This window comes from Squalius cephalus (assembly GCF_949319135.1).
Source record: "Squalius cephalus genome assembly, chromosome: 10".
Classification (NCBI taxonomy): Eukaryota; Metazoa; Chordata; class Actinopteri; order Cypriniformes; family Leuciscidae; genus Squalius; species Squalius cephalus.
In genome coordinates this window covers 33,455,776-33,478,522 of record NC_137131.1, presented here as the reverse complement: position 1 = coordinate 33,478,522, position 22,747 = coordinate 33,455,776, and the positions used below count along the sequence as shown (strand labels likewise).

General features: G+C 37.3%; 2 protein-coding genes across 7 annotated transcripts in view; one reads left to right on the top strand and one right to left on the bottom strand.

Annotated features, from left to right (window-relative positions):
* The first annotated feature begins 463 nt into the window (after positions 1-463).
* On the top strand, positions 464-9,940 carry slc19a1 (solute carrier family 19 member 1). Its single transcript, XM_079882767.1, has 7 exons — positions 464-554; positions 1,322-1,387; positions 1,626-1,927; positions 4,537-5,305; positions 7,129-7,321; positions 7,681-7,822; positions 8,684-9,940. Exons 3-7 carry the CDS (start codon positions 1,655-1,657, stop codon positions 8,882-8,884), a joined length of 1,578 nt encoding a protein of 525 aa, XP_079738893.1. The 5' UTR covers positions 464-554; positions 1,322-1,387; positions 1,626-1,654; the 3' UTR covers positions 8,885-9,940.
* A 732-nt stretch (positions 9,941-10,672) lies between these two features.
* The window catches only part of col18a1b (collagen type XVIII alpha 1 chain b), a 130,632-nt gene continuing 118,557 nt past the window's right edge, over positions 10,673-22,747 (bottom strand). For all 6 annotated transcript variants that reach the window (XM_079883343.1, XM_079883338.1, XM_079883340.1 and 3 more), the window contains 6 exons: positions 19,018-19,146; positions 17,606-17,638; positions 16,458-16,829; positions 13,346-13,543; positions 13,136-13,251; positions 10,673-13,044 (listed from right to left, as the gene is read on the bottom strand). In XM_079883343.1, coding sequence (XP_079739469.1) covers positions 12,840-13,044; positions 13,136-13,251; positions 13,346-13,543; positions 16,458-16,829; positions 17,606-17,638; positions 19,018-19,146 — 1,053 coding nt within the window. In that variant the 3' untranslated portion in view covers positions 10,673-12,839. The remainder of the gene's footprint in view (positions 13,045-13,135; positions 13,252-13,345; positions 13,544-16,457; positions 16,830-17,605; positions 17,639-19,017; positions 19,147-22,747) is intronic.

Genomic DNA, 22,747 nt, shown 5'->3' with positions numbered 1-22,747 from the left:
CTGATTAGTAGTGAACACCTTCTCACTTAAATTCCATTCTTGGAGCGCCCTCTTTTGGCAAAGCATCATAACACATTACACAGCTGCAGAATCATCGGCTTCAAAATTCACGTTTGATGAATAACTGTATATAATTTATGTTGTAGATAAACGTTAACCAATGAGAAATTGCCAAAAATCATTGGACATTTTTATTGGCCTATACAATTTTACATTATGATTGAACAGCTCTGTTTTGACTCATTATTGATAAGACTGACAAATATTTTAGTGGGAGGGGGATTCATGAAACTCACCAGAGACAGAGAAGAGACATCGGTTCAGTGTCAGTTTACTCGAGACCGATTCATTCAGAACGAATCATTCAGACCAGTTTTGTGAAATGATCAATGAAGAGTTCATTACAAAAGATCCGACTCAAAAGTACGATTCGTTCAAGTTAAGATAAACATCCGGTGCGCATGCCCAGTCAGTGGGAGTGGGTTATTCGCGCGACTACAGGCATGCATGTGTCTCGTGGATTTTAGACCGACCGGTTCTCAGTGACAAAATTGGTACGTGTTGTCATCCTGTTCTGAGGGGTTAAAGTCTGTCGCGCTGTGTATAAATAACTTACACTAGGCTATAATATTTTCAGTCTCAAAGATTATTAGCTTAGCACTAAAGGGTTTAAATTGACCGCAGGAAAAGCAACAGGCAAATTTAACTCAAATCAGCTCCATGCATACTTGAACATTAGTAGGATTATATGCAAACAATATCAAGAGAGTACGAGATTTTGTTACCCATTAACTAGCAGACTTGGTCGTCATTAGATGTGTATTAGAGCTGACATTGCGCTGTTAGACATTTGATTTGTGAATAAATGCAATTTACTCAGTGGGTTACACTTTATTTTACAGTTTGAGCACTTACGTGTACTTACAGTGTTCTTACCCAAGAGAGTACTTGTAATATAAGGTAACTACATGGGTTAAGTTTAGGTTTAGGGGTAGGTTCAGAGTCAGTACCAAGTTATTGCAATTGTACATAGGCTAGCATGAGGAACAGGACTGTAAAATAAAGTGCTATCACTCAGTGTGTTACAGCACGTTTACTTTCATTAGAGCCAATAACTCCAAACTCCTTTGACTGTTCATGCTGTCTTGTAGAGACTTAAGTTTGGTCTATATTGTTTAATATTTATTGTTTAGCTATTAAAGACCCAAGAACAACAAAATCACAGACCAATCTATATACTAAATTTAAATCTATTCATTATATGTACATTTTATTATAAAAATCAAACTAACAATTTGATTTACTTTGTGCTCCTTTACAGAATCACAATGTTTGTTCCAGTTTGGTAGCACTTTTGATGGTGCTGGAACCTGGAAGTTGAGCAAAGGTGAATGCTTGCACAGAAAAAATGTTAGCTTGTAGCTGTTTAACACATTGCTGTATCATTATGAAAGTGTCCTCTCCGCTCCCAGTAATAGTTAACACGGCGCATATCTTAGGATTTACTGGCTAGTGCAGTCGCTTGGTTGTTACCAGTCTATGAGCTCTGTTAAACTGCTAAACCTTCAGCTATTAACTTGGACATTAACATTCCTTCTGCATTTTTACATCATTAAATAATTCAGCTTTACAGCATCAGTTGTATTGCTGTAACATGGTGGAAGTGATTATATGCAATGAAAGGACAGAGGATGGTAAGGAGGAAATGAAGACTGATGACAATGGACACACTGCGGAAAATGTTGCTCCCGAGTCAGTCATCTTTGAAACCAAGGAAGACCTGGAAACCCAAATGCAGAATACCAGTTCATGGATATGGTCCGTTGTTTACCTTTGTTTCTATGGCTTCATGGTGCAGCTGAAGCCTGGAGAGCCCTTTATCACACCATACCTGCTCAGTACAGAGAAGAACTTCACCAGAGATCAGGTCTGGTGCTATTCTACTTTTATTCTAATCTTATTCTAGTTTATGAAAAACACTTAAAAAATATGAAATGACTTTATTCAATCTGATAAAACATACTGAATGTTTGTTTGTTTGTTTGTTTTAAATTTCATAAACACTGAAACTTGAGAGACTGTTTACGCACTACAGTATGTATTTATTTTGTTGCCAATACTTAGTTTATACACAGTTATGATTGTGTAACTTGGTCTTAAATCTCCGACACAGCTGCTGGGTTCTGGCAAACCATGTGAATGTGGTCAGAGTTCACATTCCTCTACAGTGGGTCAGATTTGCTTTGAGGAAGGACCTAGATCATGCCCACTCATTAGAGTTATTAATTAACCACATAATGTCTTTTTTGTAAACACTTCTAAATCCTCTAAAACACTTCTAAAACACTTCTGTTTAGCCCAAGTTCTCTTTCACATTATATATTTTATTACATGTTCAAAATGTTTTACTAACTAAAAGAACACCCAAAAACTGTTGTATATGTCATACTTATGTATCTGATTAGACAAAAAAAGGACATTTTTTTCAGTCTGCTTGCTAAGGTGATTAAATGCATGTCTTGCATTAAGCAGATTAGGGATCATTCATTTGGTTTTTGTTTATTTGTTCAGAAAATATTTAGCCTGTCGCTGTGAAGTTTTGCCACAACTGTATATTAACAGTCATTCATTACCCGTGTCAGTTAAATTTATAACTCAAACGAGTCGAATACAATTAAACTAGAAATACACAAAGGCTGATGTTACATTTATTCTGTATAGGCTAATTGTAAAAGTGGTATGCAATAAATGTAGCCATAATGAAAAAACTCATATAACATACTAATGTTATTCAATACAAAACGTGAACAAAAAGTTATTCAAGCCTGCCCTGAAGCGAGCTCAGCTGCAGACTTCTTCTTGACAGTCAAAGTAGCACTACATTGTGAAACTGCTGACTTGTAGGAAGACTGCTAATGTTAAGGGTACCATTTTTACAGTACCATACTATTACATATCTGTACATACATAAAACAACACAGTATGTGAACACACAGCAAGTAAGAAAAAGTCTGATGAGGAAAATACTTATTTAGAAATATTTTAAACCTCAAAGAGACACTTTTTAAATGTAAAAAATGTTTTTAATGTTTTTAAAAATCTACGCCTTGTCCACGTTTTTAATATAACAATCAAATTTATTCTGGGATGCCATGTGCTCTCCATGTACACTACTCTCATCTCAGATGGCACATTCTCAGTTTAACCCTGAGTCATTCTAAACCCTGGAAAAATGGAATCCTTGGCTGTCTTTTTTCACACTGCTATTAATCATGCTAACAATTAATCATGCTTATACTACAGGGCCGTTGAATGCTTGAATCTGATTGGTTGATGAACGTTCTAAGGTGTGCATTATTTTCAGGGAAACGCACAGCTAAAGTAGTTCCAGGCAGGTCTTGACCGCATTACAGTTCCATATCACTTCGCGTAGTCAACTGTAATAACGGAAAATAGGATACAATTCATAACAAGAAAAAACATTTAGCCCCATGCGCTTGATCTGCAATTTTCAATGTCTAGCTTCACAATCAATGGAAACATGCAGTTTAATTTGAATAAAGAAAGTATATTCCTATCTATAATCAATAGAAAATTAAACTGAATATAGGCTAAATAAATGGATAGTCCTGCAGCACGGATTTTTATTGCAGATAATATAACAAATAAATAATTATTGATAGGCCTTACTGTTAAAAGGCTTTTTTTTTCATTTATTTGGCTAGTCTACTGTCATCTGTCAATAATAGAAAAAAAAAAATGAATTAATTAATTAAAACGAATTGAATAAATAAATAAATAATAATATTGACGCACATGCTTTTCTGTCTCATTATTGCAACATCTCTCTCTAATAACTGCATTAATAACTGCATAAAGCCGAGCCGAAGACACCGGTTATGAATGTAATTTGATGACTGATCATTCATGCCCAAACGCGTGTTCAGCGCGTTCAGTCTGTGTTCAAAGTCGGTGTTTATAAGCTGCGATGAAAACAGTCAGAGAATGTGTCAGCTAGTCGTGTGTCCCCAGCATTAGTCTGCTATCAGTGGCTCAAACCTCCGTTACTAACTCTAAAATGACGTTTTGGAATTAGCAACGGAGGCATGCGTAAGAAATTAGTCCTACATACAAGAGCGTTTTAATGACAACAACTTTACAAACGTCTTGAAATACATAATCTGAACAATGTTTCGAGGTGTGGTAACTGTAGTATAAGCGGAATAATTGACTTCAGGCCGTTGAATTATTAGAAAAATAATGCACACCGAGGTGTAACGGCCACTCCGCTTCGCGTCGTGACCGCATTACCACCTCGGGTGTGCATTATTTTTCTAATAATTCAACGGCCTGTCGTCAATTATTCCTTACGTATAATTCAAATCTGATGTTTCACACTGTAAACTCCTGGTGGTGGAGGTAAGTAAGGGCATTGTCTTTTATGTTATTACTGATGTTACATTTGAACATTAAAATATCCCTGCTCTCCCTCTACCCCATATAAGATGTAACAATGACTTTCTGATATCTTTTCAGGTTACCAATGAAATCACCCCAGTCCTCACATATTCCTATATGGCTGTGCTGGTGCCTGTGTTTCTGCTGACAGATTATCTACGCTACAAACCTGTGCTGATCCTTCAGAGCTTGAGTCATGTTTCCATTTGGGTCTTGCTGCTTTTGGGCTACTCGTTGCTGGAGATGCAGTTTATGGAGTTCTTTTACGGCATCACCATGGCTGCCCGTGTGGCATACTCCTCCTACATATTCTCGCTAGTACCAGCGAATGTTTACCAACGTGTTGCCAGCTACTCCCGCTCAGCTGTGCTCATGGGAGTCTTCACGAGCTCTGTGCTGGGTCAGATGTGTGTGTCACTAGGGAATGTATCATACATGACTTTAAGCATGGTCTCTTTGGGGTTTGTCATTTTTGGGCTACTCTTGTCCTTCTGCTTGCCATGGCCCAAACGTAGCATGTTTTTCAACCAAGCCCGTCTAGAGAAGGAGAGGAAGGAAGCAGCTCAATCGGAATTGGCCAGAATTAATGATGGCAGTGTGGCAGCACTGGGCAGTAGCCACAATTCCCTCTCCTGGGCAAATTCGGTGTTTGTTCAGATGCTGAAGGAGTTAAAGAATGTTGTGAAGGTACCTAGTTTAAGGCTTTGGAGCTTGTGGTGGGTGTTCAACTCCACTGGTTACTATTTAGTTGTGTTTTATGTGCACATCCTGTGGAATAAAGTCTACCCTGCCATAGAAAACAAGCACGTCTACAATGGAGCGGTTGAAGCTGCCTCTACATTATTAGGTAAGAAGGATTATATCTTGTTGTAGTTGCTATATTTGTTAAATTTTACATTTACATTTACATTTATTCATTTAGCTGATGTAAATGTAAATGTAAATGTTAAATTAAAACAACAACAAATAATCTCAACCACAGAATCGTTTTTTTTTGTAAGTAGCATCCACTCTGATTTCTTAAAGGGATAGTTCACCCAAAAATTCTGTCAGCATTTACTCACCCTCAAGTTGTTCCAAACCTGTATGAATTTATTTCTTCTGAAGAACACAAAAGAAGTTATTTTGAAGAATGTCAGTAACCAAACAGTTGATTGGCACCATTGACTTCCATAGGATGGAAAAACTAATACTATGAAAGTCAATGGGGTCCATCAACTGTTTGGTTTATCATTCAACACAATTTTTATTTTTGGGTGAACTATCCCTTTAAGCAAACGAATAAACATTTTGTTGACAAGGGCACTGCCTACCAACTGTTGATTTATTTAAGTGTGGAAATAAATTTACTTACTTAAACACTGCTTACTTAAACCAGTGTTCAAAATTAAAGATGCACAATTTATCAGTTATCAGCCTCCAAAACACTTTTTGATTTATTTTGTCATCATCTTACACAAAATTATTGGGATGGCAATAAGTTATGGCAAAGATAAAAAAAAAAGTCGGCATAAAATAAAAATTCACCCTATCTATTTCTTTATTCATTTTATTGATCTTATTGTGAACAATTCACCCATGCATGTTTTGATCTGATCATTTTAAATCAAAATGTCATATGATGTTATGCCATACTTCTCCAATCATTTAGTATGTTTAAACCCAGGCCCTTTCTTAAATTTGATTGCAAGTTTGCATTCAGATCTGCCTTCATGGAATTAACCGATGTATAGAATCAAGTCCCCATCCTACATGTTTTTCTTTTTTGGTAATCTGTTGAAAAACTGGTATATACGTCACAATATGAAATCAAAGATCTGTTGCTACTTCTGTTTCATCTCCACTTTAGCACTTATGCGTTTTGTTTTAAGAGGGCAAGTCATTGTGAGTTGCTGTGTGAGTGTAATGATAACAGCTATGCATTTGTGTAGTAGTACAACATGAGTTATGTTTATTTCTTAAAAGTTCATCAAACTATATATTTTCAATTGCATCGGGTGATAATTAAACCACTTTAGCTGACAAACTATAAAGTTTTAGATTTTTGTTTGTTGTAATTCTCTTTTTTTAAAAACAAAATACTACGGATTTATAATAACAGCCATTTATTGGTTATCGACCAATAAATCGGCCAGTAATTATCTGCTGGCTTATACTAGCAATAATGGGTCATCAGAGTTCCCAACGCAAGTCATTGTGACCTACAGGTTTTTTTTTTTACTAGGATCTTGACGTTTGATCTTTTCCGCATGAATCAAAATCCTAATTGAGGTTTACATGATACTTGATGGTTTACTATTTGGCGAGAACAAGCAAAGTTCATGTTCCTCAACCTTTGAGCTTGGGCATGACACGTGCTTGGCAAACACAAAAACAACAACAACAAAAACATGTAAACCAGGATTCCTTATTCCTAGTGCTGGAAAGCCACTTCCCTGCTGAGTTTTTAGTTGATTCAGGTGCATTTAATCAGAGTTGGAGCTATACTCGGCAGGAAAGCATCTCTCCATGACAAGGAATGAAGAACCCATGGTGTAAATGACACACAAGTTGAAAAATATTTGCAAACAGTTTTTCAGATTTTCATGCACTAATTTGGTCTTGGTGAGAATAGACGTTTGTTAATCAGCATGATAATTACATGACAATCACACTTCATGTGCTCCATAGGTGCAATCGCGTCATTTGCAGCAGGCTATGTGAAAATTAGATGGAATCTGTGGTCTGAACTGGTGATTGGATTGATTACTGGGGCACAGGCCGGTCTACTGCTTCTCATGGGCATCACAGGAAATATCTGGGTTTGCTATGTGTCATATGCCCTTTTCAGAGGCTTCTACCAGTTCCTTGTGCCTATTGCCATGTGAGTGATATTAAGCTATTTGTTTAATTTTATTATTAAATGTATGTAAAATATTTTTTCATGTGTTTTTTTTGTTAAAATCCCACATTAAACAACGATGGCACATATTGCATAAAATGTTTTGAATTGACTGAGGAGGAGATGAGTTGGATGCACCTGTAAAAACATTTATTTCACAGAGAGCAAGAACTTGAAGTTTGTTGTTGTTTGAAACGTGGAGCTTTTGATGAAGCTAAAAGAAAAACACTAAGGAAATTAAACCATTTAAAGAAAATACACTTTTTTTATATACAATTATCCAGATGTCTGTTCTCTGCATTTTGTCCATAAATAATTCATTTTGTGTTTTTTCCTTTCAGTTTCCAGATTGCCTCCTCTCTCACTAAAGAATTGTGTGCTTTAGTGTTTGGAGTAAACACTTTTCTTGGAACAATTCTGAAGACGGTCATCACTTTAATTGTGGTTGATAAGAGTGGATTGGGTTTGGATGTTCATTCTCAGGTGTGTAAAATTCTAGGTTGACTTCTGTTAATAGTTACACACAGATAAACAGGACCAATACTAAATACTTGGGTCACTTTTTCAAAACTCTTCACACAGTTCCCTTTATTAACTTTTAGCTTGGCACATCAGTTGATTTCACAATCAAAATGCTCTAAAACTACCAAAACACTTCATACATGTCTCAAATCAACTCATTCTTCCATAACACTAGCAAAGGTTATCACCCAACAAACACACTTTGTCATAAACAATGACCTTTAAAACATGTAGCATTACACAATGATTTCTTTTGTAAAATATTTTCACAAAACAATAATGAAACCTCCCTACGGTTCAAAATACACTGCAGTATGTTACATGGTCATTGTTTACATTACAATTCAAAATTATTCCCAAGTTTTCCCCCTTTTGTATAGAGAGTAATGAAATTGAAAGACAAACACCTGTGTAGGAGTACAGCTACTTTAAACTTATGTTTAAAGGGTTAGTTTACCCAAAATGGAACATTCTGTCAATACTCCTGCATGTCGTTCCAAAACCGTAAGACTTTCATTCATCTTTGGAACACAAATTAAGATATTTTTATTGAAATCTGAGAGCTTTCTGTCCCTCCATTTACAGTCCACACAACTACCACTTTAACGCTTCAAAAACTTCATAAAGATTGTAAAACTTTAAATGATGAACAGATTGAATTTATTATTTTATTCACATATAAACATTGATCAGGAGTTTTGAAAAAGTGACCCAAGTATTGAGAAATGGGTCCTAGCGTTTAAAAAAAAGAAGAAGAAGAAATTACAGTAACATAATGCAGAATGATTTTGGCCTGATTCTGTTTCTCTCTTTCTCTTGCAGTTTTTTGTTTATTTCTTTTACTTCACTCTGTTGACTGTGATTTACTTGGGATGTAGTGCCTTTATCATCACGTCTCATTACCGCAATCAAAGATCAGGACAGGAGGCTACGGAAGTAGCCATAGCCACTGAACTTAGTGCCATGGCATCAGCTGCCAGTGACGGCACAACCGCACATAATGGAGCCAGCATCAAGACATGAGATTCAAAGGAATTGTGCCTACAGGTGGAGTTTCTCCATCTCTTTAACTGTTACTTCAAAATCAGAACATTTTATTATTTTAAGTATAGTCCTGGTTTCATCATTTTATAAACATAAAATGTAGTCCAATTGTTAGGAATAGCAACAGATTTTTTTTAAAACCTCATCAAAATCTAATTGTACATTTTCGGATCGAGATATTGTCAGATCTGGATGTCTTTTGTTGTTTGTCATGTTATAAAGTTATCTTTGTCAGGGTTAATAAAATAATTTTATAAGGAATGTTTGGAAGCCAAACATGGCAAGGATTACTCTATAACTTCAGAGTACAGTGATGGCAGTATTATTTGCAGCTAAATATTAAAGTTTAAATAATTATTATTGCAGAACATTTGTAATTCTGTTAATTGATTGGCCAAGCTGTGTTCCAGGCTGATATTTAGTATGTCCTTAGAATATGTGATCGGTATCCAGTGGAAGCTAACTGGGGGAGTTAGAGGTGTGGGATTTTTGCCTCCAGTCTTTTCTTTCGCTCCAGAATCGCTCAGAAATTGGTTTTGCTCACCAGTACGCAGGAGTGGGAAATGGATAACCTATAGTGGAGCAAACATGGAGTGATAACTGAATGTTCCAAACAGTTTTTTGAACAGAAAATTGTTGCATTCACATTGTTGCTCAATTCTGTGCGATGTTTGGTGACATGCATAGTTTGATACTTTAGTTCTTTTGGAAATATTTTTATTGACAAAGGAAAAATTATGCTAACTTGCCATGTTTTTCAATGTGAACATCTTTATAGAACCTGTATAAAAGAAATTTCGGTAACACTTTTTCACTAGTTAACTAAATTAGTTAACGAACTAAGAATGTCCAATACGTCTATAGCATTTGTTAATCTTAATTTAATGTTAATTTCAACAATTATGGTACTAATACATTATTAAAATCAAAAGCTGTATTTGTGAACATTAGTTAATGCACTGTGAACTAACATGAGCAAATAATGAACAGCTGGATTTTCATGAACTAACATTAACAAAAATGAATAAATACTGCAACAAATGCTCATTGTTAGTTCATGTTTATACATTAACTAGTGTTAACAAATGAGACATTGTAAAGTGTTACCTAAATTTCACACAAACAAGATTGTATTTTACACAGGACACTTGCTTAGTTCTACTGTATTTTAAAATTGATACTACTGTTTATATATATATATATATATATATGTGTGTAGTGTGATCACATTTTAGGATCTCCAGACCATGTATAATTACAAATAAATTGTTATTAAATTAAAAGTTTTAAGTAATTTTTATTTGTATTACAATTTTAAATCCCATATTGCTTAAAAGTAGCTTTAGAGAAAAATATGCCTTAATATTCTACAACAGCAGCCAAGCTTAAGGTGACTATGGCAAGGACAAAAAACTCCATGTCTATGTAATAAAGGGAAGAAATCTTGAGAGAAACCAGATTTAAAACACAAAAGACTAAATATGATCTAGTCACTGCATGTGTAATAGATGTCATGTGTTAATATAATAAAATAAGTAATTGAACATGTTACTAAGACAATGTTTAAACTTTAAGGAAAATGTTTAAATAAAAAGGATAAGGATTAGCTTGTAGGTTTTGTTCTGTCTTGTTCCATCTCTTTAGGAGTAATAGAGGTAGTTTTAAATGAAATGCCGATTGCTGTCTGGTAAAGCTGAAGCTGACTGATAATCAAAACATGTATCCCAAGGTGGAAACAAGGAAAACAAATGAATGACATCTGGTGTTTGTATAAATGATCTTTATTTTTATATTTGCAGAAGTAGCTATCCAAACAATTGGTTGCAATTTTGGCAGACATGACTGGAATGGTGCATAATTATATCTCATAAAGGTTGAGATATAAATTAGGTGTATGCCTGGCTGAAGTGAGGGGTCTAGACTCAAACTCGCTTTCTACCATTACTTAATTATGGCACCAAGTGCCTTTTTGTGTTGTGAGCTAGTCATTGAATCATTCACGAAAAAACACAGATTCATTCAGTAACAAAACCACACTACTGTGTGTTGCTTGGAGACACAATGGTGGCTCATGCTTTGGCTTTTTACAAGTGGACCTAATTAGACAAGAGTAACTGGCAATATTGTTACATATACAGTGCTGGTCAGAATTATTTGCCCCCTTGGTAAATATGATCAAAGATGGCTGTAAAAAATAAATCTGCATTGTTTATCCTTTTGATATTTTATTAAAAAAAATAAATAATAAAAATCTAACCTTTTATTGAAGTAAAATAATTGAAAGTTTGGGGGGTTGGGGGGGTTGGGGGGGGGATGTCACATTACACATTTTTTGATGAAACAAAAAAATGATCTTTTTTGGCAGCAAACACTTAATATGGGTTTGGTGCACACAGAGATAAAAAAAGTGTAAAATGAATTACCCCATGTGTAAAATGAAATACTCTGCTGTATCTTTAATGCTGTGGGACTAATTTTCTGCCAGAGGTCCTGGACATCTTGTTCAGATACATGGCATCATGGATTCTAGCAAATACCAACAGATAAAAAATCAAAACCTGACAGTGAACTGAAGAGAAGAAGCACCAACATGGATCTGGGAATCTGAAGGATCTGGAGAGATTCTGTATGGAGGAATGGTCTCTGATCTCTTGTCAGGTGTTCTCCAAACTCATCAGGCATTATAGAAGAAAACTCAGAGCTGTTATCTTGGAAAAAGGAGGTTGCAAAAAGTATTTAATAAAAGGGGGCAAATTATTGTTCCCAACATGTTTTGGAGAAAAACATTTATTTCATAATGTGATTTTCCCTCCCAGTTTCAATTCTTTTATTTAAATTAAAGGTTAGATTTTTGCTTTTTTAAAAAAAAAAATGTTTTATTAAATAAAATATCAAAAGGATTAACAATGCAGATTTATTTTTTACAGTCATCTTTGATCATATTTACTAAGGGGGCAAATAATTTTGACCAGCACTGTACACTATTGTTTCAATGATAGGGATCGGTATGACCAGTAAGAAACCAATAACAATAATGACTTTATTTTCCAAATAAATATTTGTGAATTTTTAAGAGTGAAACAACCAGTGACATGTAAAACATAGGTTGTATTTATTTATTAATGTAAGTGCCATTGAAAATGAAATGCAGTAAATAAAAGTAAAAATGGCTTTTTGAGATTTTTTTTTTAGTGGTCACATTTGAACTTTAGAATACAGCAGGCGGTGGTAGAATAGAGAGACTGCAATGGGCTAAAACTCTTAAAAAATTGTGTTCAAGTTACGTGTAAAAAATAAAATAAATATTAATAAAAAACGAACAATGATTTACCTATTTTTATGAAGTCATCTTTCTTTAGAGAAAGTAAACTCGTCTTTTTGCATTACAATCATGGAATGTTTGATGTGATTGATTTGCAAAGTATAAAAATGTAGAAAGGTTACATAGATATGTTTATATAAAATCATTTAAATAGTAATGTGAATGAAAATGGTAATGACAACAAAGTAGTTTAAAGAGAATTAGTTATTAAAATTTTGGTGTTTTGGCAAGACATTGAGAAGGCACTACAAAACATCCATTTTAAAACCAGATGTATTTTAAAAGTTGTTTTTGACTTAGTGGGTTCTATATTACCGTTATGTGCGATAATACAACGTACATTTTTATAAAAAAATATAAAACAGTGAATTTAGTCTAAATGTTTCTAAATTGCATATTTTCTGCAATGATAAAATGTTTGTTGTAAAGCTTAAGGAGGTTTGGTGTAAGGAGGAGCTATGTATATCTTTTGATATACTGATAGCTGTCACACAGCAGTTAATACATAAAAAATAAATTGTCAGAATTTTAATCTAAAATACATGTAGATGAACATACATACAGTTTGTGGTGTGACTCAAGGCAAATTTTGGTCTTACGCACGTTTTTGGTTTACTCAGCAATGTAGCTGTTCTCAATGCACAGTACGATAAAAGAACTGTCGCAGCCACGTGGCAACTGCTGAAGTAGGTAGCCATCTTGGAGAGAGGAAGCCATGCCAGTGACGGCATGACTACCGGTTCGCCATGTTTCACAGTAGCTGTCTGTTTGCCTGTTTCCACCAGTGCTTGATCCATGCCATACCATCTTCTCTGGCCTATTAAAGTGGTTATGGAGAAAAAAAATGCCAGGTTAATAATTTCCGTTAAGGTTCTAGTTGTTAAGAAATATGTCTTAGACCCCCTTACCAGGCATCATCATTGAGAACATCTCGACCGTCAAACGAGTAGATGCGCACATCATCATTCAACCTGCCCTCTGAGTCACTAAAGATAGACTCCCAGTTGCTGAATAATTCCTCATCCTGTGGTGAAGATATTAAACAGCTTTATAAAAGTCTACAGTATTAACTGTAAAAAAAAAAAAAAAAAGCTTTTGTGACAAATGAAGGATCTTACTTGAAGATTTACTATAGGAAACAGATCCCTGTCATGCTTTCGAACAATACTGTGTAGATCCTGTAACCGGGATGACAGAAAAGCCCTGAATGTTCCTTTGAGTCCAATTGCTTGGGCCTGTAAGAAGCACTGGTGGTCTACACCTCTAATATCCCGCATGTCGCCCCGTTGGGGTGAGTTGAGAGCAATCAGGTGCAGCTAGGATGACAAAACAGATAGTTATTATAAGATACCTTGACAATAAGTTTATATTACAAACAATATAGATTATATAAAAGGACATCAGCTGACCTTCAGCACTTTCTATTGTTAACAAATTCCCAATTATGCACCAATGCTACAATTTTCTATGTCATTATCATTTGTTAACAATCAAGTATTCATTACTTCAATAAGCTCATTGTTTCTGCCTTAACTTATTACATTGTTTGTAATTTTTAGCTAACTGTGATTTGTATATGTACATTTCTGAAATACATAACTTAGACAGTTACCTCTGATAACAGATCACACTAAATTGTAATGTGGACTCATGCATTTTCTGTAAAGCTGTTTTGAAACGATGTGTATTGTGAAAAGCGCTTTATACAAATAAATGTGAATTGAATTATTAATTTTGTTTGTTTGCGTAAAATACATGCTTGAATTATTTTTATTTTTTTTTATGTTACGCTGAACTGACCTGAGTTGAATAATGACAATATTATCTTCGGTAGAGCTGCTTTTTAGTTGAATTGAACTAAACTGTATCAACATTGAATTAAATTGAGCTTAATAATGACACTATTGTTTTTTGTTTTTTAAGGCTGCTTTACAGATTAAATTGTATTAATTTCATAATTAAAGAACTTTGCAACATTATTACTATTATTTTCTTGTTTAAACTCGGCTGCTTTGAAACGTTCTGTATTTGTATAAAGCGCTATATAGGCCTAAATAAATGTGACAATTAATACTATTTGAAGACTGAAACAAATCATTTGAAATGAAAAGGTTGCTACAAATAGTTCTGATCCATCACTTTAAACAATGGTTTGTACATTTTCTGTCATGCTCTATTTTTTTATGCTACCATTCAAAAGTTTGGTGTTAGTGATTTAAAAAAAAAAAATCACCTTTGATTCTCTTGATCAAAATATATATATATTTTTTTAGATATATATATTTGTCACGGTTTCCCTGGTTTTCCCTGGCCCTGTCACGTACTACATTTCCCAGCATCCCCCTGGATCCACACCTGCACTCACTTCCCTCATCACCGCAGCTGAATCCCATCTCCTCATCATTACCTCATCACCAGCCTTTATATTCAGCCCCTTCACATGCACTCACTGCTAGGTATTAATGTGACTTGTCACTTGATGTTATGTTCTGGGTCTAGTTTGGGTATCTGTCACTGGTTCCAAAGATCATCAGTGAGCGATTTCCATGTTTCCAGATGATTCCAGTGTCTACTGAGTCTGCATCTATGTTCCATGCTTCTGTGAGTCTTCATTCAAGTTCTGTGTATCTACACGTCTATGTTCCATGCATCTATGAGTCTGCGTTCAAGTTCAGTGTATCTATGAGTCTACGTCTAAGGTTCAAGGATCTACGGAGACTGAGACTATCATCTATGAAGACTATCTACGGAGACTGTCATCTATGGAATCCATTATCTCCTGAGTTCGAGCATTCAAAGACATTTCCTGAGTTTGAGCATTCCAAGAGACTCTTAAGTTCATTGCCTTTTGAATTTGACCTTCAGTTGCCTCCAGGGATTCTTGGGGTTGCACAAGTGTATAAATAAAGTTTAAGTTGTATTCTGGTCTCCTGTCCTGGTATAACGTGACAATATTTAAAAATATTATTACAATTTAAAAGATTTAGGCATAATATGCCTATATCTAAACTATTTTCTGTTAATATACTTGTCAGTTAAACTTCATTTTAAGGTGATGTAATTAAATTGTACTTACTCAAATAAGTGAGTAATATTAATTAGCTACATGTACTTACTATAGTGTTATGTTTAGGGTTAGTTACTTGTAATTATGTGTAATTATTGTTTTTATTATAGTAAGTATAGTAACATGTAACTACGTCACCTTAAAATAAAGTGTTACATATAAAAACATAAAAACAGTTTATTCCTGTGATGGAAAAAGTGAATTTTCAGCAGTCATTACTCAATAATTTAATATTTTAAGGGGTGGTATAATGCCCCTTTTTACAATATGTAAATCAAGTCTCTGTTGTCCCCAGAATGTGTATGTGAAGTTTTAGCTCAAAATACCCCACAGATAATTTTGCACAGCATGTTAAAGTGGTCCCTTTTTGAGGGTCAGTAAAAACGTGTCGTTTTGTGCGTGTCCCTTTAAATGCAAATGAGCTGCTGCTCCCAGCACAGAGGGTGGAGCTTAAAGAGCTTGTGTATTAGCAGATGTTGTTAAATGCTCAAACAGCAACATTACACACTAACTAAAGCTAGAAAAGTGAAATCATAATTAACCACCCCTTTAACCTGTAATATAACCTATAAACATAATTTAACCTCGCTGAATAAAAGTACTAATTTAAAAAAAAAAATATTACTGACTCCAAACTTTTTAAACTTTTTGGTAGTGTACCTCAGTAAAATAATGTAAGGATTAGTATTTTAAAGAATTTCTGTGGGATTGTGTTATGGACTCTTGGCTTTTCCCTTGTGATCTGGTATCCCAATATTATTCACTAAATAACACTAGGGATATTCAGTTAGCGCAACATATTTACTGTATGTTGCATTTGTACTTATTAAAATTACACTATGGACTTATTTGTGGTCTTCCCATTTATGTAGTATACAGTAGAATATGTTAAAATTGGTAAAAATGCTGCTAAATTGTCAATTTTTTTGAGGCAAGAGTAGAATAATGTCACCTTGTTTTACTCTACACATTATTTTATAAATACATTTTTTGAATCCTTATTAAGCAAGCCTTTCAGAAATCCATTAGCAATTGATGATTGTTTACAGTTTGATGGAAATTACTTCCTAGTATAATTTGTTAGACATTCCTCATGGTGCATAGGCAAAAATAAATAGACAAGCAAAAAAAATATTCCTCATAAAAAATTATGAGGTGCTTACTGCATGTCCTGCTGTGTGTGTGTGAGCTGGAAGCTTGGCTTCTTCAATGACAGGCCTGAGATGATGCGTACGTTCATATCTTCTGTCAGGATAGCCAGACTGATCCAGGTGGCTGCCATGAATGTGCTTTCTGGAATCAGGATAGTGCTGGTAAATTGGGTCGACTGATGGCGAGTACCGTGGATCAGTTGGAGAAAAGGAGTGTGGATCTGTATGTCTGTGGTATGGGTCATATGATGGCTGGTATCTGGGATCATGTGGCACAGGATACAGGGATTCTGGTTGTGGAGGGGCTCTTGGGCGAGAGGTAGTGGGGTAGTCCTGAGAGTAATGAACCACATGTGGAGGCTCCACTGCTTCCATCTGTTTATCCTAGAAACCAACCGTGCAAAAAAAAAAAAAAGCAAGGAGAAAAATGCGGTCACATTTACCATTGCCCAAAATGTACAGTCACCTTTACCGTTGCCTGGCAAAATTGTGTGGGTGAAATCCATTCATTTCAACAGGAATCCACATTATCAGAAGTTTAGCATGAGAATGGAAAAGTTTCCCATGCAGATTTTGAAGTTGGTCAAAAATGTGCCATGTCGACCAACAAAAAGCTGCTTAGTTCGAAAGTGAATTCTATGTGAGTTTTGTGCTTCATGCATCGCTACAATTTCATCACCTCAACCAATCTTTCAGTGACTGCATTAGTGTGCCAACTACACCAATTTGCACCATTAACTCGAGCACTCCAGATAGCTCTGGAAGAATCACATCCAGAAATGTAAGGATCCAATGTTAAACAGAAGTGAATTATCGGGTTTCCATCTCAATACAATCATTTTTTTAGCAGCTGTAAGAGCCATTAGTACAGTGCACCTATGCAAATGATTAATATCAAAGCTTGTAAGCTTGTTTAATAACAAGACACGCACAGTTACAGGCATGCAGAAATCAAATCAGACAATCTGAAGCTACCAAAGTTCAAAACTGCATAAATCAACCATTGCCAATCGACCTTTTTTGCCCTTGAAATGTAGATTTTGTTTTGCTAACGTGACCGCACATTTACTCATGGCTTAAATTGTTACAGTACTTGTTAGTCAAATACATATGGGCAAAGGAAGTTAAGGTTGATTAAGTAACTTAATTCTGTTACTTACCAGACCCCGGTGGAAAGGGGTATATTCTCCAAGCTGAAAAGAAACAACCAGAAACATCAGAAATGTTTAGGTTCTCAGCAAATAGATTCTTGGAAAATTACAAAAAGGATACATGTCAGGTATTAAACCACAGGGCTAATGCAGCTAATGGCACTAACAGATTAAATACTAATTTAATAAAAAGTGCAAATGTGATGCTATGGAATAAGGGAAATATAATATGCAAGACTGTTTCCTGTTCTTAAAGGGTCAGTTCACCCAAAAATGTTCTAAAAAAAAAAAAAAAAAAAAAAAAAAAGTCTGTCATTAATTACTCACCCTAATGTTGTTCCAAACCCGCAAGACCTTCTTTCATCTTCAGAACAAAAAATAAGATATTTTTGATGACATTCGAGAGGTTTTTGAACCAGTCATAGGCAGTAACGTCATTGCAACTTTCAAGGCACAGAAAGGTAGTAAATACATCATTAAAATAGTCCATGTGACTCCAGTGGTTCAACCTTAATGTTATGAAGCAACAAAAAAAACAACTTTATTCAACAATCTCTTCTCTTCAACGTCATTCTCCTACGCTGTTCATGTAGTAAACACAATGAAGCGCTTCCAGGTTCTACGTCAGAATACCAGCTCATTATTGGTCGAAGCAATTTATGTGAGCACCACGACGCATACGTGTGATTCTGATGCAGGAGCTGGCCAATAATGAGCCGGCGCTCTGATGAAGAACCTGGAAGCGCTGCTCTGGGTTCAAAAACCTCTCAGATTTCATGAAAAATATCTTAATTTGTGATTAGATGAACAAAGAACAAAGGACCAAAGATGAACAAAGGACTTGTGAGTTTGGAATGACATCAGGGTGAATAATTTTTGGGTATACTAACCCTTTATATTTTGTTTTATGTCTTCCAACTTATACACAGTTGAGCATGCAAGCCTTTCAAAGTATACTCCATCAGCCACAACAGTGGATGGATGCATTTGGCGCACCTAACAGACCCTTCTATTTGATACTATGTCTCTGCAGAACCAAAATGGGTGTTTCAGTGGACATTTTCAATCTGATGGGCATTTTAAACCACTATACCTGCTTTGCCTGTTGGTTTGAAAATGCCCACTGAATGGGAAATGCACACTCAATCTGCAGAGATTAATACTTTCTATTTTCTAAATCTAAATCTATTTGAAAGGCCCTTTATACTTAATTTTCTGCATTTTGCTCCATCTAGCTCACATTTGAGTGCACAAGTCTTTCAAAGTATGCTGCTTTGACATTGAGGGTGGATGGTCGTGTTTATCACATACATTTTTTGGAACATGGACAAGTAAAGTATACTTTGGGCTTTAAGTTTGTACTCTTCTTACATGAAGATGGAGAAAAAAAAAAAAAAAAAAATTAAAGCCTAGACAATTACCAGGACTTTTCTGACACCATCCTCTTCTCTCATAAAAAGTTCTTTCTTGTCTGTTACATAGATTAGTGTGCCTTCTGGATACTGAATAGTTGATGCAGCCATAGCGTCAAAAGACCTCAAAACCATAACCTGAGGAAATAAAAACAAACCAACAAACTAGAAAAGATGAATTATCTCAGAAAACAAGTTGATGTTGAAATGAAATGAAATTAATTTTTATTTCGAGCAATATAGTGACATATAACAAAGGCAATATATAAGAATTTGATTCGATATATAAAACAAGGTAAATTCACCTTACTTTAACAACATAAATCAATCATTTGCTTGAAACGGAGTGGGAAGAAGTCAGACTTATTTAGACCCACCCCGGTCTATTACAATTTAAAAGAAAAACAAAGGTAGCTGCTTCCTTAATTGTTAACGTTATCATAACTCTCAATTACATATTTATATATACACATATGAAAAAACACAAACATATTTTAAATACACACCATATGTGACCGCAGGTAACAATTATAGTAATACCAACAATGGTATACCTAAGGTGAGATAACACAGCCTAAGAATACATCACCAGACGATTAAGCCCCGCCCTCCTCGAACTGTGACAAGACCTTCTGTTTATAGAGTGCTTTAAACTGGTGAATGCTTTGACCATTGTTTGTGTTCAAGCTCCAGACTATTCCATAGTTTAACCCCGCATAGACACACAGAAACTCCTCCTAGTGGTTTTGACCATTGGTATTGAAAAGTTCTCATAGCTCCTCAAACTGTACAACTGCTCTCTCTGTGTGAATAACTTTTGTATGTTAGGAGGTAATAGGTTGTGAAATGCTTTAAATAAGAATTGTGCCTTGTTGAATTTTATTTTTAATAACTTTGATTTGAGAAAAAGTGGATTTGTGTGTTCAAGATATTCAGCCTTGTGTACGTTTAGCCCTTTTTTTGTAAGATTAGGAGTGACTGTATTGAGTTATAACTTATTATAATTATTTCCCCATACTTCAACGGAGTAAGTTAAGTATGGTAGAGTATATTTGGCTGTATTTATTATTGCAAAGCTTTTGGAGACTTTGGTTTTCATATGTCTAATGTGAGTTCTCTTACGAGAGGTTCTCTCGTATTGCGTAAGGAACTTACGCTACGGGAAAAGTCATCTTTTCTCGAGATACTGAAGCCAAAAAATTATCCTTAATTTTTCATAATTTGTCAACGCAGTGCAGCAGGCAGCACAGCAGAGCTAGAGCGGGCAATACTGCGTGCTCATTGGCTGCCGCGCGGCAACTGCTTAAGCCTACCAGTGAGCCCCGCGTGACGTCACGCCCAATCAGGGTGCGCGCGCCCTCGCGCGTCACAGCCCGCCAGAAGGGGCGACGTCAGAGCGTATAAAAACAGGGCACGGAGGCTTAATTCTCTGATTTCTGTCTCTTCAGCGAAGCTCTTCGCATCGCTGCTCTCTGAGAGAAGCCGTCGCCGTCGAAACCAGCAACGAGCCAGCCTAGGACAGCCTGAGGAAGCCGGACGAATCTTCGCCGCCTTCAGCCTGCCGTGCCAGCTCAGCTATCCGGCGATATATCCTTTCTCATTATGTGTTTTACTGATGTATCTTTACACGAGGCGTTGTTTCAAATGCCTCGCACCACTCCCCGCTCTCTCTCTCCCTCTGTCGAGCCGCGCAACTGCGCCTCTCACAAGGTGTGTTAGAGATGCGGATGATTACGGGGCTCGCTCTCTCCCTCTGTTCGAGCCGCGCAAAACGTGCCGCTCACAAGGGATCGCAGACGCGTACGGTCACGGGGCTAGCTTTCTTTACGTTACAAGAAAGCTACCCCCCCTCCCCCCGCCCGGCGAAAGGAGAAAAGAGTGTTCTAGACCCGCCAAGGCCGGTCTAACCTCCATCTCTAACATATTTCTCAGTCCCCTCCTAGTTCAGGCTACTGGGAATATCTATACTGCAGTAAACGAGCCTGTCACAGCACACGCACGCCTGCAAACAGGATAACGCTCTCTGGCTACTCGCCCTCCCCGCACTCTCTCCCTCTGTTCGAGCCGCGCAGACTGCGCCGCTCACAAGGGATTGCAGAAGCTGACAGTCGCGGGGTTAGTTTTCTTTACGTACAAGAAAGCTACTGTCCCCGCGTCCGTCACTCGCCGGTGATAGGAGAAAAGAGAGTGTTCGAGTCTCACCGAGGCTTGGCTACCGCCTTTCTCACATATTTCTCAGTCCCCTCTAAGTTCAGGCGGCTGGAAATATTAATATTGCAGTAAACGAGCCTGTTACAGTACACGCACGCCTGCAAACATGATAACGCTCTCTGGCTACTCGCTCTCCCCGCACTCTCTCCCTCTGTTCGAGCCGCGCGGACTGCGCCGCTCACAAGGGATTGCAGAAGCTGACAGTCGCGGGGTTAGTTTTCTTTACGTTACAAGAAAGCTACTGTCCCCGCGTCCGTCACTCGCCGGTGATAGGAGGAAAGAGAGCGTTCGAGTCCCACCGAGGCTTGGCTTCCGCCTTTCTCACATATTTCTCAGTCCCCTCTAAGTTCAGGCGGCTGGAAATATTAATATTGCAGTAAACGAGCCTGTCACAGCACACGCACGCCTGCAAACATGATAACGCTCTCTGGCTACTCGCTCTCCCCGCACTCTCTCCCTCTGTTCGAGCCGCGCGGACTGCGCCGCTCACAAGGGATTGCAGAAGCTGACAGTCGCGGGGTTAGTTTTCTTTACGTTACAAGAAAGCTACTGTCCCCGCGTCCGTCACTCGCCGGTGATAGGAGGAAAGAGAGTGTTCGAGTCCCACCGAGGCTTGGCTTCCGCCTTTCTCTCATATTTCTCAGTCCCCTCTAAGTTCAGGCGGCTGGAAATATTAATATTGCAGTAAACGAGCCTGTTACCTTACACGCTCGCCTGCAAAACATGACGACGCTCCGGCTACTCGCCCCGCTTCCCGCGCAAACTGCGCCGTTCTCAGGGATGTCAGAGCGGACGGTCACGAGTAATGCTCAGCACCCCGCGTGCCTCACTCACCGGCGGAATGAGGAGGGAGATGTTTGTAGCCCCGCTGAGGCCGGGCCATTCTCCAATTCCCATACGTTTCTCAGCCCCCTCTGAGTTTAGGCGGCTGAAAATGTTAATGTTGCAGCAACGAGCCTGTTATAATACACGCACGTCTGCACGCTATCGCCGACGAAAAACATGACCCGCACTCTCTTATGCTCGAGCGAACCGATAGCCTATGCACTCTTCCCCTGTGGCTCAGTGGCAGAATAACAGGCTTTCACACCAGAGACCCGTGTTCGATCCCGGCTCTGGCAGCAAATTTTTTTATGCTGTTCGCTGATCCAAGCTCGCGGCGAGCTTCTCACACGCAGAAAGTGTGTGTATTGCAGCCAATGAGTCAGTTATACAACTCGCTCGCCTGCACACAAACGCTGTTCGTACAGCGGCCCAGAAAATCTGGCAAAGAGTGTTAATTCTGGTTATTCGGCTCACGCCGACGGTGTTTGAGTGTAGTAAATATGCCCACGACCCAGTGTTCATTTCTACACACAAGCACAATTCCCCCTGTGTACCCCACAGAGCACACTCACATAAAGCGCGCACTTGCCGCTCGAGTGTTAAGTGTAGGAAAGGTGCCCGCTCACGAGTGCTCACAACCACACGCTGTTCGCTCTGTCTCACACGTTCAGGGTTCAGATATCGCCACTGCCACCGGCCGTGT

Coding starts and splice junctions, on each gene's coding strand:
- slc19a1 (XM_079882767.1), top strand. CDS start 1,655: ATGGTGGAAGTGATTATATGCAATGAAAGGACAGAGGATGGTAAGGAG. Junction 1,928..4,536: donor AGAACTTCACCAGAGATCAG/GTCTGGTGCTAT, acceptor ATATCTTTTCAG/GTTACCAATGAAATCACCCC. Junction 5,306..7,128: donor AGCTGCCTCTACATTATTAG/GTAAGAAGGATT, acceptor TGTGCTCCATAG/GTGCAATCGCGTCATTTGCA.